Source organism: Mustela nigripes, chromosome 8 (genome assembly GCF_022355385.1).
Source record: "Mustela nigripes isolate SB6536 chromosome 8, MUSNIG.SB6536, whole genome shotgun sequence".
Lineage (NCBI taxonomy): Eukaryota > Metazoa > Chordata > Mammalia > Carnivora > Mustelidae > Mustela > Mustela nigripes.
This window is the reverse complement of record NC_081564.1, coordinates 56,095,645-56,112,837: the sequence shown is the minus strand read 5'-3', so window position 1 is coordinate 56,112,837 and position 17,193 is coordinate 56,095,645. Positions and strand designations below refer to the sequence as shown.

The following is a 17,193-nucleotide window of genomic DNA, read 5'->3' as shown; positions in this document are numbered from 1 at the left end:
AGTTCTCCCATGTTGGGCACATAGATATTTGCAGTTGTATCTTGTTGGATCTTTATCATTATGTAATCTTCTTTTTCTCTTTTTACAATCTCTGTTTTAAAGTCTATTTTCTTTGATTCAAGTATTGCTACCCCAGCTTTTATTTTCATTTCCATTTAAATGGAATATCTTTTACCATCCCTTCATTTTCAGTCCATGTGTGTCCTTAGGTCTGAAATGAGACTCCTATAGGCAGCATATACAGGAGTCTTGTTGTTGTTGGTTTTGAATCTATCCAGCTGCTGTATGTCTTTTGATTGGAACATTTAGTTGATTTACATTTAAAGTAATTTTTTAAGTTTTTATCTTAATTTAATTTCATTTCATTTTATTAGTTTCAGGTGTACAATATAGTGATTCAGCACTTGTATACATCACTCAATGCTTATCACAAGTGCACTTCTTAATCATCATCTATTTCACTCATCCTCCCATCCCCTTCCCCTCTGGTTTTTTATAATTAAGAATCTTTTTCTTGATTTGTCTTTCTCTTTTTTTTCCTCCTTGGATCATCTGTTTTGTTTCTTAAATTCCACATATGAGTGAAATCATATGGTATTTGTCTTTCTCTGACTCACTTATTTTGTTATGATATGTTCTAGCTCCATCCATGTCATTGCAAATAGAAAGATTTCATTCCTTTTTATGACTTAATAGTGTCTACCTATATTCATATATAGATAGATAGATAGATAGATTCATATATACACACACACACACATCCTGTATCTTTATCCATTCGTCAATCGATGGACACTTGGGCTGCTGTCTTATCATGACTATTGTAAATAATACTGCTATATAAATGTGGGGGTTTATGTATCCCTTTGAATTAGTGTTTTTTGTTTTTTGTGTTTTTTTTAATTATTTGGGTAAATATCCAATAGTGTGATTGCTGGATTGTAGGCTAGTTCCATTTTTAACTTTTCAGGGAACCTCCATACTGTTTTCCCCAGTGGCTATACCAGTTTGGATTCCCACTTAATTATATATATATATATATATATATATATTTTTTTTTTTTTTTTAATTTAAAGATTTTATTTATTTGTCAGAGAGGAGGAAGCAGGCTTCCTGCTGAGCAGTTTTGGGATGGAGTGCTTTAGGTTTTCCACATAAAGTATCATATTATCTACAAAAACTGAGAATTTGACTACTTCTTTGCTGATTTTGGATGCCTTTTATTGCTTTTTGTTGTCTGATTGCTGAGGCTAGGACTTCTAGTACTATGTTGAATAGCAGTGGTGATTTTTAACATTCCTGCCATGTTCCTGACCTTAGGGGGAAAAGTCTGTTTTTCTCCATTGAGAACTGATGTTCACTGTGGGTTTTTCATTAATGGCTTTTATGATATTGAGGTATATACCCTCTATCCCTACACTGTGAAGAGTTTTAGTCAAGAAAAGATGCTGTACTTTGTCAAATGCTTTTACTATATCTATTGAGATATCTTATGGTTCTTATTCTTTCTTTTATTAATGTATTGTATCACATTGATTGATTTATAGGTATTGAACCAACCTTACAGCCCAGGAATAAATCCCACTTGCTCATAGTGAATAATACTTTTAATGTATTGTTGGATCCTATTGGCTAGTGTTTTGGTGAGAATTTTTGCATCCGTGTTCATCAGGGATATTGGTCTGTAATTCTCCTTTTTGATGGGGTCTTTGTCTGGTTTGGGGATCAAGGTAATATTGGCCTCATAAAATGAGTTTGGAAGTTCTCCTTCCATTTCTATTTTTTTGGAACAGTTTCAGGAGAATAGGTATTAATTCTTCTTTAAATGTTTGGTAGAATTCCCCTAGAAAGCCATCTGGCCCTGGGCTCTTGTTTTTTGGGAGATTTTTGATGACTGCTTCAACCTCCTTACTGATTATGGGTTTGTTCAGATTTTCTGTTTCTTCCTGGCTTAGTTTTGGTAGTTTATATGTCTCCAGCATTGCATCCACTTCTAGATTGTCTGATTTGCTGGCAAGTAGTTGCTCATCATATTTTATTATAATTGTTTGTATTTCTTCAGTCTTGGTTATGATCTTTCCTCTTTCATTCAGGATTTTATTAATTTGGGTCCTTTCTCTCTTCTTTTTGATAAGTCTGGCCAGGGGTTTATCAGTCTTATTAATTCTTTCAGAGAACCAGTTCCAAGTTTCATTGATCCGCTCTACTATTCTTTTGGTTTCTATTTCAATGATTTCTGCTCTGATCTTTACTGTTTCTCTTCTGTTGCTGGGTTTAGGGTTTTTTGGCTGTTCTTTCTCCAGCTCCCTTAGGTGTAGGGTTAGGTTGTGTATTTGAGACTTTTCCTGTTTCTTGAGGAAGGCTTGTATTGCTATATACTTTCCTCTTAGGACTGCTTTTGCTACATCCCAAAGATTTTGAACAGCTGTGATACCATTTTCATTTGTTTCCCTGCATTTTTTTAATTTGTCTTTTATTTCCTGGTTAACCCATTCATTCTTTAGTAGGATGCTCTTTAGCCTCCATGTATTTGAGTTCTTTCCAACTTCCCTCTTGTGATTGTGTTCTAGTTTCAAAGCACTGTGGTCCAAAAATATGCAGGGAATAATCCCAGTTTTTCTTACCGGTTGAGACCTGATTTGTGACCCAGGATGTGATCTATTCTGGAGAATGTTCCACATGCATTAGAGAAGAATGTGTATTCTCTTGCTTTGGGGTGGAATGTTCTGAATATATCTGTGAAATTCATCTGGTCCAGTGTGTCATTTAAAGACTTTTATTTCCTTGTTGATCTTCTGCTTATATGATCTGTTCATTTCAGTAAGGGGGATGTTAAAGTCCCCTATGATTATTGAATTATTGTCAATGTGTTTCTTTGATTTTGTTATTAATTGGTTCATATAATTGGCGGCTCCCATGTTAGGGGCATAGATATTTAAAATTGTTAGGTCATCTTGCTGGATAGAGCCTTTAATTATGATATACTGTCTTTCCTCTCTCTTATAGTCTTTGGTTTAAAATCTAATTTGTCTGATATAAGGATTGCCACCCAAGCTTTCTTTTGATGTCCATTACCATGGTAAATTGTTTTCCACCCCCTCACTTTCAATCTGGAGGTGTCTTTGAGTCTAAAATGAGTCTCTAGCAGACAGCATATTGATGAGCTTTGTTTTTTTGTTTTTTTGTTTTTTAATCCAATCTGATACCCTGTGTCTTTTGATGGGGCACTTGGCTCATTTACATTCAGGGTAACTATTGAAAGATAAGAATTTAGTTCCATTGTATTGCCTGTAAGGTGACTGTTACTGTATATTGTCTCTGTTCCTTTCTGGTCTATCTTACTTTTAGGCTCCCTCTCTGCTTAGAGGTCCCTTTTCAATATGTCCTGTAGGACTGGTTTGATTTTCACAAATTCTTTTAGGTTTTGTTCATCCTGGAAGCTTTCTATCTCTCATTCTATTTTCAATTACAGCCTAGCGGGATATAGTATTCTTGGCTGCATATTTTTCTCACTTAGTGCTCTGAATATATTATGCCAGTTCTTTCTGGCCTGCCAGGTCTCTGGGATAAGTCTGCTCTAAATCTAATATTTCTACTGTTGTATGTTGCAGACCTCTTGCTGCTTGCAGGATTTTATCTTTGTCTCTGAGACCTGTAAGTTTTACTATGAGACCTGTAAGTTTTACTATTAGCTCTAGGGGTGTTGACCTATTTTTTATTGTTTTTGAGAGGGGTTCTCTGTGCCCCCTGGATTTTGATGCTTGCTCCCTTCCCCAAATTAAGGAAAATTCTCTGCTATATAATTTGCTCCAGTATACCTTCTGCCCCTCTTTCTCTTCTTCCGGGATCCCAGTTCTCCCCTCATGGTCCAGTATTTATCTTTCTTGTTCTCAGCATCCTTATTTTCCACCATTTTTATCACTAATTATCTCTTCTGCCTCATTTATCCTAGCAGTTAGAGCTGCCATTTTTTTATTGTACCTCATTAATAACCTTTTTTATTTCAACTTGGTTAGATTTTGATTCTTTTATTTCTCCAGAAAGGGATTCTCTAGTATTCTCTACGTTTTTTTTTTTTTTCAAGCCCAGCTATCTTCTAATCATCATTCTAAACTCTAGTTCTGACATCTTACTAATATCCGTATTGATTAGGTCCCTGGCAATTGGTGCTGCTTCTTCTTTTTTATTTTTGAGGTGGTTTTTTTCCTTTTTATCATTTTGTTCAGAGAAGAATAGATGAATGAGAGAAAAAAAATGCTAAAACGCTCCCAGAAAAATACACAGTAAATAAATCAGAAGAGACCCAAACCAGGGGGAAAAGAAAAAGAAAAAAAAAAGAATATGATCAGGCTGGTGAATAGAACAGAACCACATATTAAATTTGGGGTGTATTTTGGTCTGTTAGAAGAAACTGTCCCCAAAATTTTTAAAGAAAAACATGTAAATATATACAAAAATAAGGGCAAATAAGATGAAGGAATATGACTGTAAAGATGAAAATTTAAAAAGATTTTTAAAGGAATTGATAAGAAGTTGGTTGAAAAAAGAAAGAAAAAAAAACAAAACAAAAAAGAGAATGTGGACAGGCAGTAGACTAGAACAAAGCCATACACTATATTTAGGGTATATTTTGATCTGCTGGAAGAAACTGTATCCAAAATTTTTAAAAAAGAAATCATTCATATATATATATATATATATATATATATATATATATACACACAAATAAAATTAAATACAATGAAAGGGTAGAATTTGATGTAAAAGTGAAAATTTAAAAAGATTTTAAAAAACAAATTGATAAGATGTTGGTTGAAAAAGGAAAGATGAAAAATAGAAAAAAGTAAAGAAAATTTTAAAAATTAACTTTGAAAGATTAAAGAATCATGAGGGAAAAGCCATGAATTCTATGCACTGTACTCCCCAAGTGCTGGAGTTTTGCAGTTCTTATTGATTGGTAAACTTGGTCTTGGCTGGATGTTCTTGCTGATCTTCTGTGGGAGGGGCCTCTTGCAGTGATTCTCAAATGTCTTTGCTGGAGGCAGAATTGCACCACCCTTGCCAGGGGCTGGGTTAAGTAATCTGTTCAGCTTTGCTCTGTAGCTTTTGTTCCCTGAAAGCTTTCCATATAGCTTTGGAGGACAAGAATGAAAACAGTGGCCTCCCAATCTCTAGCCTCTGAAGAGCAGAGAACTCGGGGCCCACTAGCGGTCAGTCAGTTCTGTCTCCCTGGTTTCCGGCTGCACTCCGTGTTCACCCAGCCTGTGACTGAGCATTTCTGTCTGGCACATGACCCCATTTGGAGTTTTCAAACTCAGCAGATTCCTGCAGTACACACCCATGCTGTTCCTCCCTGGGGAGGGAAGGGGTGTCTCCCCAGATCTGCCATTTGTTGGATCCCTGCACAAAGAATAGTGGCCCAGATGTGCCATGGATCATGGTTTATGGAACCCCAAACTGAGAGTCCACTCCTCTGCTCCGTCTTTGCATCCAGGCTCCCCATTCTGATACTCGGGAGCTCTGCCACAATCAGGTACCTCCAGTCTTTCTGTGATCCTGAAGGTCCTGAGACCACACTGTCCCAGCAGGGGTTCCACCCTTAGCCACTGGAGTGATGTCCCTCAGCAGAGCAGACTTCTAAAAGTTCTCATTTTGTGCTTCACTGCTCTATCACTTGCCAGTAGTTGGCTGACAAAGGCTCCCTCCCTCCATGGTCTATCTTCGTAAATATTGTCTCAGATTCACTTCTCCACATGTCCTACCTTCCAGAATGTAGTCGCTTTTCTGTTCATAGGATTGCTACTATTCTTTTCTTAGATCTCCTGTTGAGTTTGTAGGTGTTCAGAACGGTTTGATAACTATCTAGGTGAATTCCTGGGGCCAGATGAAATTTAGGTATCCTACTTATCTCTACCATCTTGCTCCTCCCCATCTTGTTAGTCTTTATTTTAAAATTAATTTTGTCTGATGTAAGTGTTGCTACTCCAGCTTTCTTTTGATATCCATTTGCATGATAGATGTTTCTCCATCCCCTCATTTTCAATCTGGCAGTGTTTTTAGGGCTAAAATGAGTTTCTTATAGAGAGCATATTGATGGGTCTTGGTTTTCCACCACTTTGCCCCCCTGTGTCTGTCTTTTTTTTAATATTTTATTTATTTATTTGACAGAGAGAGAGAGACCACAAGTAGGCAGAGCAGCAAACAGAGAGAGAGGAGGAAGCAGGCTCCCTGCTGAGCAGAGAGCCTGATGCGGGACTCGATCCCAGGACCCTGAGATCATGACCTGAGCCGAAGGCAGCGGCTTAACCCACTGAGCCACCCAGTTGCCCTCTTCCTGCTTTTTTTAAAATCACCCCAGTTTGCTAATTTATTGATAATATGTCTTGGCTGGGAACTGCTTTTGTTGATTTTGATGGGAGTTTTCTCTGCCTCCTGGATCTGGATATGTGTTTCCTTTCCCAGATTAGGGAAGTTTTTAGCTATTGTTTTGTCAAACCAATTCTCTTCCCCCTTTTCTCTGTCTTCTTTAAGGACCCCTAAAATATTCATACTATAACTGAGTGATGTAGTCACTGAGTTTCCTAAGTCTATTCTCATTTTGCATGATTTTTTTTTCCAGTTTGATTATTTTCCATTTCTCTCTTTTCTAGGTCATTAATTTGCTCCTCTGCTTTTTCCAACCTGCTCTTCACCATCAAGTATATTTCTCATTTGATTTATTGAGCCCTTGATCTCTGCTGTTTTCCTTATATCTGTGGTAAGGGTCTCACTGATGTTCTGCACTCTTTTCTCAAGTCCAGTGAGTAACCTTATGGTCATTGCTTTAAATTCTCTATTAGACATGCTACTTATATTGGTTCCACTTAGATTGCTGGCCATGGCCTTGTTTTGTTCTTTCATTAAATTAAATTAAATTTTCTTTCTTCTCATTTTTTCTGCCTCTCTGTATCTATTTCTGTGTTAGGAAGGTCACCTATGTCTTTTGTTCTTGAAAGTAGTGACTTTATGCGTGCCTGGGTGGCTCAGTCAGTTAAGCATTGCCTTCAGCTCAGGTCATGATTCCAAGGTCCGGGATTGAGTCCCACATTGGGTTCCCTGCTCAGTGGGAAACCTGCTTCACCCTCTGCCCCTTATGCATGTGCTCTCTCAAATAAATAAAATCTTAAAGAAAAGAGTAGTGACTTCATGAAGAAGAGGTCCTGGTGTGTGTTGCAGTGCAGTCTCTCCTGTTCATCTGAACTTGGCAGTTCAGGAGGATATCCTTTGTGTGTTGCTTATATCCTGCTGTTGTGTCTGAGTCACTTTTATTTTCAGTGTAGTTATATGCACTGACTCTGCCTGCTCTGGGCTCTCTGTGCTCACTGTGCTATTAGTGGGACTCGGGCAGTCCAGCTCTGAGGTATATGCCTGCAAGGGAACTTGGTGGCAGGGCAGTGGCATTAGCAAAATTTGCACTGGGCCACTAGTTCTATGCCAGATTTGTAGAAGCACTATAGCACCTGAGGGCTGCATGAAAGCTCAGCTACAATGCCAGAGATGGCTGGGTGCACCAGAGGCTGGCAAGTGACAGTAGCTGGGGGCATGCGGCAACAGGTGGGATGCCTGATGGCAGCTGTGGACCCACTGGCTGCTGGGTGGGAATGTACAAGTTTTACAAACTTTGTCCTGAGCCCAGGGCCAAACCTACCAGGCTTGGAGTGGGCAAGTCCTCAGGAGAACTCGTGAGCATGGCACACTGCTAGCAGGTTAGGTACCAAGTGTCTGTGCAGCTCTGCCTCCCACAGATGGTCCTGTGTTTATGCTGGGGAGCACAGGGAGGAAAATGCCACCTACCGTCTCCCTCATTTTCGGAGATGTCCCCCAACATGCTCTGAAATCTGTATAAAGAGATCTGTCTCCCATTTGCTCCTGGTATTGTATAAACTGCTATCTTTATATTGTCTTTCCATGCAGGCTGCTGTCCCTTGCCCTCCGGGCTGGACTGGCTCTACTTGGCTTGTCCCTCTTCTCCCAGTGCTGAGTCAGCTGATTTTTAAAGCTGCCAGCTCTAAGTCCCACTGGTTATACAAACTTACACAGTTAAGCAACTCTGATTTTCAGAGCCAAACTTTATGGGGATTAGGCCTCCCCGAGTGAGCTCTCTGATATGAGGGTCCATTTCTCTGCCATCTCCCTGCATGGAGCTACCTACCTCCTAAGGGGGTTAAGCCTCCTTCCACCTTTCTCACCTTCCTAACCTTTCAGATGCAGCTTCTTCTCTATATTTTGCTGTGGAGTTTGCTCTGCCAGCCTTTAACCACTCTCTTGTTTATTGACTTGGATGTGGATGATACCTAGTTGTAAACATGAGAGGGATGAACTCAGGGTCCTCCTCCTACACCCTCTTCCCAAGCTCCTTTAAAGTAGTTATTGATATTTACTTACTGCCACAATTGTTTTCTGGTTGTCCTGTAATTCTTTCTTGTTCCTTTCTTCTTTTGCTGTCTTATGATTTGGTGACTTTTTTTGTTTTTTATGTATTAAACATTTTTAGTTTGTGATTATCCTGAGGTTCGCGTATAACACCCGCTGTATGTAGCGATCTATTTTAAGTAGAGGGTTGCTTAGGTTCAAACACATTTTACAAGCACTGCATTTTTATGCCCCTCCCCATTTTTTGTATTTATTTCACAATTTGTATTATTTTGTTTATCCCTTAACTGATTATTGTAGATATAACTGATTTTACTACCATTGCCTTTTAACCTTTATATTAGCTTTATAAGTAGTTGATGTACTACCATCAGTATATCGTTGCTTATACCAGTGAAATTTTTTCCTTAATTTTCACACGCTGTGGCTTCTCTTTTCTATTTAAAGAAGTCCCTTTAACATTTCTTGTAAGGCCAGTATAGTGGTTATGAACTCCTTTAGTTTTTGCTTGTCTGGAAAACTTTATCTCTACTTAAATGCTGAAGGATAATTTTGCTGGATAGAGTATTCTTGGTTGGCAGTTCCTTTCTTTCCATACTTTGAATATATTGCGCCGTTCCGTTCTGGCTTGCAAGGTTTTTGCTGATAAAATATTCTCCTAGTCTTTTATGGGTTTCCCTTGTAAGTTAAGTTGGGTTTTTTTTCTTGCTGCTTTTAAGAGTCTCCTTTTCCTTAGACAATTCTGTGTCCTGGTGTGGGGCTCTGGGTTCTACTTATTTGGAACTCTGCACTTCCCAGATGTGGGATGTCTCTTTCCTTCTCCAGGTTCGGGAAGTTTTCAGCCATTATTTCTTCAAATAAGTTTTGTGTCCCATTCCCCCTTTCTCTCCTCCCAGGACCCCTTTATGCTAATATTCATCTGCTCTCTGTTCTTTCATAAATCCTTTAAGGTATCGTTACTCTTTTAAATTTTTTCTTTTTGCTGCTCTGATTAAATGAGTTCCACTACCCTGTCTTTGAGTTCACTGACCCCTCTACCACTTCGTCTAGTCGGCTTTGGAACCCCACCATTGTATTTTCCAGTTCAGTCATTGTATTCCTCAGCTCTGGGATGTCTCTGTGTTACTTTTTTATATTGTGTATCTCTTTGTTGAAATTCTCACTTTGTTCATTCATTTCTCTTGAGCTAACATGAGCATATTTGTGATTGCTATTTTGAACTCTTAGGTATACCACTTATCTCCATTTCATTAAGATCTTTCTGAAGTTTTATCATGTTCTTTTGTTTGGGATGTATTACTCTGTTTCTTTTCTTTTCTTTCTTTCTTTCTTTTTTTCTCTCTACCTTGGTTTCTGTGCATTAGGTAGAATAGCCACTTCTTCCAGTCTGGAAGGCATGGTCTCATGCTGGAGGTGAACCTTGTTCAACCTTGCCCTTACTCTTTGTTGTCTCTCAAACCTTTGTGATTGTCCAGGCAACCTTCTTTGTCCTTAATGACTCCCGGTGGTAGAAGCCTTGCTGAGACCTGTCCTGTTCCAAAGGGGAGGATCTCTTTCAGCACTTAGATAAGGCTGATTGGAAGCTGAGCCCTCAGGCAGCAGCTTTTTAAGTATGTAAATATAGTTGGCCCTTGAACAATGAGGGGGTTAAGAACAACAGCCCTCTGCATAGTGGAAAGTCTACCTATAAGCTGACTCCCCAAAACTTGTTGACTGGAAGCCTTACTGATAACATAAACAGTCAACATGTACTTTGTATGTTTTATGTATCATACACTGGATTCTTACAATAAAGCTAGAGTAAAGAGAATGTTAGTTAAGAAATTGTAAGAGAAAATACATGTACAATACTTTACTGTATTTATTGGAAAAAAAAATCCATAGAGGTAGACCTGCACATTTCAAACCTATGCTGTTTAAGGGTCAATTTTATACACCTTTCAGGGGAGACTAGTAAATGAATGTTTTTCTCTGGTCTTTCTACACTAGTAGATAGCCCGTCACGAGCTACCTCTTTGCTTACTGTCCCATTGAACTGATAAACACAAGCCCTGCTGGCCACCGGAGCCAGGCTATTGAGAGTTGTGTCCTCTAGGTAGCAGCCAAAAGAAAGACAGAGTGCCATACATTTACATAGGTCCTTTCACAGAGATGCTGGTGACCCAGAGCATGGCAGAGGGATAGTGCGAACATGATGCCCGGCAGAGGGATAGTGCGAACATGATGCCCACAGGCCTCCCGGTTCTGGGCAGAGGACAAACCCTTGGGCCACAGCTTTTAAAAATCTACATAGGCCTTTTTTATGGAAAGACTAGCCTTCCTGTCCGCTGCCTCTGTACTACACCATGGTGTGGTTCAGGATTTCTTTTCTTCCTGCAGTCTGTGGTCACACTGCTTTGAAAAATGAAGAGATAGACCAGACGAAGTGGTTAGGCAGCAAAGCAAGGTTTATTGAGTGATAGTACAAAGCTCCTAAAGAGGGAGGGGAGTTGAGAGGGTTGCCACTGGAGTTTCTAAGTCTAGGGGGTTTTATGGGCTTTGTGATGGGCTATTTGAATCTGATGAACCTTCCATGCACCTGTCTTGCAATCAGGTTTTTGTCCTCTTTCTGTCACAGGGGAAAGGGTGAAGGGCTCCTTCCAGGGTGGTGTAAAATCCTTTAAAGTATAGTTTCCTTTTCGGGGGGTGGAGGGGGTTTGTCCCTGCCTACCTCTCTTCTAACTTATCAGTGGGATAGCAGATTTAGAACTATTTCTTTGTTATAGTCCTGTGGGACCTAGAAATGGAAGGCCCCTGGCCACCAGAACCAAGTAATCAAGGGGTGTCCCTTAGTCAGTAGATACAAAGGCCAGTGTATCAGGTAGGTGCATAGGCTCTTCTCTGGGAGATACTCCTGGCCTGGAGCAAGGCAGAGAGGGTGGAGATACTGCCCAGGGAACAGGGAGGCTGGAGGGCATCATTTCTGGAATTATTCCATATGTAACTGTGTGAAATTAGGTAATTGTCACTCAGGCGGATGCTGTGAGATAAACAAATAATATGCTTTCACAGAAAGTCTGGGCAATTTCAGTTGGCTGCCTCTACAAAAGGCCCTGGAATGGGAAATCTGCATGCACAAGCCCTTTGAGAACTGTTTCTCAATTTACTTTATAGCCTTGTGGATCTTGTGGAGCCAGCTGCTTTGGCTTTCAAAGCTAGGTATCTGGGGAAATCATCTCTCAGATGCAGATCTTAAAAGGTGGCGTGCCCTGATATAGGGTTCACACCCTTTACTCCTTAGAGAGATCAGGTTTGTGAATTCTCTTCTGGTTGTGTATTGCTGTGACAGTGGTGGGGTTTATGGCGAGTTGTGTCTCAGCCTCTTGAACCCACTTCAATGTGCATTTTTTTTCTCATTCACCCAGTGTGTAGGGGTTGGTAAGCCAGCGTCTGAATTTCTTTCAGAGGAAATTATTCCATATGTAACTGTGGATTTGGTGTGTGTTTGGTAGGAGGTGAGTTCAGGAATTTTCTGTATTGCCATCTTGAACTAGAACTCTGTAATGGAGTTTGTAGGTGATTACCAGAATCTTACCATTTGGGGGATCTAAAACATAAATATTATCCCCATTTGCTTTGGGGCATAGCCCTGTGCCCTTTCTCAGTCCTGACCTAAAACTCAGCTGCTTTGTGATTTCCAGAAAAATAACTGTGTGCTGCCTGAGGATGTGAAGAATTTTTACCTGATGACCAATGGCTTCCACATGACATGGAGTGTGAAGCTGGATGGTGAGTCAACCTTCTTGCTGTAGGGGAACGTTTCTCTGGCTGAGAATTTGGGTATCTGGATGGTTGTCATGAGTTCTCCTAAAGTGCAGCATCCAAAAGCTATGATTTTCCCCTCAAAGCCAACAAATACTATCATTGCTTCACCCACCATCCACTATGCTAGAGTCTAGCTGGTTTCCTTTTTTTGATGATTCCCAAAGCCTTTCTGTGTCTCTCGCAGCTGGCTAGAGGCACATTTTATAGCTTATTACTGAACATTTACCATGAACTTTTAGATTGGAATTATTTCCTCCATTGGCCTAGAAACCATTCTTACCACGATCCTTCTGTCACAAGAGTCCTTCTTTGAAGCATGACTATGGCCTTTGGAGTTTAGAGTGAGAGAGAAATGGACAGAGACTAGACCAATGGTCAGGTTTTCCCTTACCTACATCACGAAGATAGGCAAGCCCCTTCACAAGTGACCCACAGAGAAGAAACGAGTCACAAAGTTTTCATGAATGAGTCCTTGCTCATTATTCTAGAACCTTCTCTCATTTAATCCTCCCAATCCTAGCCTTCTTATGCTGTCCCCATTTCCATCCTCCTTTCTGTCATTTCCTGGATAGCTGAAGTCAACGCAGAGGCAGCTTCTGGTATTTCCCTCCATAATGGTCTGTTCTGCTTGGACTTCATGTAGTCTGTATACCAGCTGTTTCACTGCCTTTGGGTTTTTTTCAGCAGTTGGATTTCTAAGTCTTTGTATGCCATCCGGTGGCCATCATTCTATATGACAAGGATTCTATATAATAAGGAAGATATACAGTTACATGTTCCTTATTTACACCCTAATCACAGAAGACTAGGAATCAGGCAAGGCTGATTCCTAGTCTTCTGTCAAGTTCTCTGCAATGATTATGAAGAAATGACAAATAGAAGGGGCGCAGTCATCCATCATGGAAAGCTTACAAGAGAAGAATGGGTCAGTTATATAACCAAAGCTGTTACTTCTATGGGAATTATAACCCTTCATGCAAGGGTGGGGGGAGCAAAAACATTTTTTGGTCCTTTGCTCTTCAGACAGCCTTGATTTCCTTGGGTTCTTTTTGAGCATCCCCTTTTTTAATTTTCTTCAGTACTCTATCCTAATGCATGCAGTGGAGTCTCTTCACCCATGACTCTTGCTAAAAAAGGTTGGTGTTCTGGGGCATATGGTGCATTGGTCCTCTTCCTTCTACTTTCCATTAGACTCCTTAGCCCTGGGATCAAACAATAAGCCAGGCTTAAGTTATTCCGGCAGAAGTTCTTATGATGATCATGGTAATAAGGCTGTTTCTCTTTGCTCCTGTTTCCATAGAGCACACCATTCCATTGGGCAGCATGGCAATTAACAGCATCTCAAAACTGACTCAACTCAACCAGTCTTCTGTGTATTCACTCCCAAATGCACCAACTCTGGCAGACCTGGAGGATGATGCACTTGAAGGTAACCTGAAGGAACTTGTGCTCTGAGTTAGAAATTAGCCTGTTTGTTTCCCTTTTATAATGCTGAAAGCCATAAGAAGATGCTGTGGCATTGTAGTACCTTTCTCCAAGCCAAAACCTTCCCTGCTGTGGCTTCTTAGGACCATGGGAATAACATACAAAAACAGCCTGTATCCATAAAGGAAATTGTCATGAAGAAATGCCAAGGTTGAGATTTTTGTTTTGTTTCCAGTACCCACTTCAGGCTTGGCACATAGTTGGTACTGAATGAATGCTTAGTAAATGAATGAATGTTACAGATCACTTGACTCAGCATTTCAGCATCAATAGCTTTCAGGGAGCACGGACTCTAAAGGCAGCTCTCCTCCTCCCTCCAGGCTCTTTGCCATCTCTGATTCAAATGGCTGCAAAAAGCTATGAGCAACTGCACATAAGTGAGGACTTTGTCAATTAGAATTGTGTTTGGGTGCGTATGTCAGAGACCCAGTTACAACATCTAAACTAAGTAGGAGTTTATTTTTCTCATAACCAGAAATCTGGAATTAGGCTGATGCAGCTGTTTGAGAACATCAATAATAAAGTCTCCCTCTGGCTTTCTTCTGCACCAGCCTTTGGATATGGCCTTCATCCTCATCACTGAAGAATGTGGGCTGTACCTCCAAGCTTCCCATCTATGTACCAGGGAGGAAAAAGAAGAGTGAAAGGCAAAACAACAACAAAAACTGTCTTTTGGCAGAATCTCTTCTTTTTTATCAGGAAAACAATAGTTTTCTCAGAAGCTCCTCCCACAAGCCATTGGCCAGAACAGAGTCAAAAGTTTACCCATAGCTGCAGGGAATCTGAGGAAGTATGGTTAGCTGTGCCAGTGTTTTCCCCTCAAACAGAATTGGGGTTTAAGAAAGAAAGGGAGAATGAATATTGACTAAGCAACTAGTGTCTCCAATACTAAGGCCTTGGCTGCACTGAAGGTCTGGCAGAGAGAACCGATGCAAGGCTTCTCCAACTGCACAAGCAGGTATACACTAGTTCAGGCAAGGCATCCCTTCAGTTGCAGACCACACAAATAAAGCAAGTGCAAATGAATATATTGGTTTCCCAGTGCATATACAAATTAGGTTTATACTATGTTATGGCCTTTAAAGTGTGATTTCTAAAAAACAATGTACAACCTTAATCAAAAAAGTACTTCATTGCTAACATGTCAACCATCATCAGCTCTCAGCAAGTTGTAATCTTTTTGCTGATGGAGGGTCTTGCCTCCATGTTGATGGCTGCTTAATGATCGGGGAGGTAGGTTGCGCAAGGCTGCGGTAGCTTGGCAATTTCTTAAAACAATGAAGTTTCCCGCATTGATTGACACTTCCTTCCATGAATGATTTCTTTATACTGTGCCATGCTGTTTGATAGCATTTTACCCACAGTAAAACTTTTTTCAAAATTGGTATCTTGCTTCTCAAACCCTGCCACTGTTTCATCATCTAAGTTTATGTGATAGTCTAAATCCTTTGAGCTGATTTCAGTAGTCTTCATAGCCACTTCAGTAGGAGTAGAAGCCATCTCAAGAAACTTCTTTGCTCACCCATAAGAAGCAAGTCCTCATCCATTCAAGTTTTATCAGGGGATTGCCAACAATTCAGTCACATCTTCAGGCTCTCCTTCTAATTCTAGTTCTCTTGCTGTTTCTACCACATCCAGTTACTTCCTCCACTGAAGTTTTGAATCCTCAAAGTCATCCCTGAGGGTTGGAATCAACTTCTAGAGTCCTGTTAATGTTCATAGTTTGACATCTACCCATGAACCATGAATGTTCTTAATGGCACCTAGAATGGCGAATCCTTCCTAGAAGATTTTCAGTTTACTTTCCCTGGATCTATCAGAGGAATCACTGGTTATAGCTCCTATAGCCTTATGAAACATATTTCTTGAATATTCAGACATGTAAGTTCAAATGACTTCTTGATCCATGGGTTGCAGTATGGGCGTTGTGTTATCAGGCATAAGAACAACATTCATCTCTTTGTACGTCTCCGTCAGAGTTCTTGGGTGACCCAGGTGCATTGTCAATAAGCTGTAATATTTTGAACTTCTTTTCTGAACAGTTGGCCTCAACAATTGGCTTAAAATACTGAGTAAACCATGTTGATAGAAGATGTGCTATCATCGGGGCTTTATTGTTTCATTCATAGAGCACAGGCAGAGTTGATTTAGTATAATTCTTCAAGGCCCTAGGATTTTTCAGAACAGTCCATGAGCATTGGCTTCAACAAAGTCACCAGCTGCAACAGTCCCTACAAAGAGTCAGCCCGTCCTTTGAGGCTTTTGAGGCCAGGCATTGACTTCTTTAGCTTTCAAAATCCTAAGTGGCATCTTCTAACAGAAAGATGTTTTGTCTACACTGAGAATCTGCTATTTAGTGTAGCCACCTTCATTATCTTAGCTAGATATTCCAGATAACTTCCTGGTTTGCCTTGGACTTTTATGTTATAGAGACAGCTTTTCCTCAGACCTCATTAACCAATCTCTGCTAGCTTCAGACTTTTCTTCTACAGCTTCCTCCTCTCTGTCAGCCTTAGAATTGAAGCTAGCCATGCTCTGGAATAGGCTTTGGTTTAAAGGAATGTTGTGGCTGGTTTGATCTTCTACCCAGATCATTAAAACTTTCTCCGTATCAACTATAAGGCTATTTTACTGCCTTACCATTCATGTGTTCAGTGTAGTAGCACTTTTAATTTTCTTCAAGAACATTTCCTTTGCATTTATAAGTTGGCTGTTTGGAACAAGAAACCTAGCATTCAGCCTATCTTGGCTTTCAACATGCCTTCCTCACAAAGCTTTTGATTTGTGAGAGACGTGCAATTCTTCTTTTCACTTGAACCTTCTAAGGCCTTTGTAGGGTTTTTGATTGGCCTAATTTCATTATTGTATCACAGGGAATAGAGAAGCCTGAGGGGAGGAAGAGAGATGGAATGGCCAGTCAGTGATGCATTCAGAACACATAGATTTATCAGGTTTGCTGCCTTCTGCAGGTGGGTTTTATGGCACCTCAGAATGGTTATAGTAGTATCAAAGGACTTTGGTCAAGAAGACAGGCACAAACCTCACCACTACCACATCTCCCAATCCCCACATTTTGCAGGCCCTTGGTCTCTGCAACAGTGACTATGATAACAGCTCCAGCAGGCCCTGTGGAAGCCTGAATTGTGCCTTGTTAAGGTTGAGTGCCCAACCATGCATACTTCACAGATCTGTTGGGGCTGGCCTCTCCTCACAGCAGTGGTAGTAGATCTCATTTCTCGAGCATACTGGTGCATACATACCTTGTTAAAACATACCCCTACCCTGGCTGGGGACCAAACACTGCCCACAATAGGCAAAGAGAGCCTCTACAAATGACTGCACTGAAGGAAAAAGAGGCCAGGACAGAGGAGGGCACATACAACACATATAGGAGACACCTCTGAAGCTCCAGGTCCCAGTGACAGGGGACACTGCGCTGTAGGGAACTACAGAACTGCTTCTTCATAAGGCCGTTACTTTTTTTTTTTTTTT

General features: G+C 40.4%; 1 protein-coding gene across 2 annotated transcripts in view; it reads left to right on the top strand.

Annotated features, from left to right (window-relative positions):
- TPGS2 (tubulin polyglutamylase complex subunit 2) overlaps positions 1-17,193 on the top strand; it is a 60,582-nt gene that overhangs the window by 29,608 nt on the left and 13,781 nt on the right. For both annotated transcript variants that reach the window (XM_059409507.1, XM_059409506.1), the window contains exons 3-4: positions 12,093-12,180; positions 13,517-13,645. In XM_059409507.1, the coding sequence (XP_059265490.1) occupies positions 12,093-12,180; positions 13,517-13,645 (217 nt within the window). The remainder of the gene's footprint in view (positions 1-12,092; positions 12,181-13,516; positions 13,646-17,193) is intronic.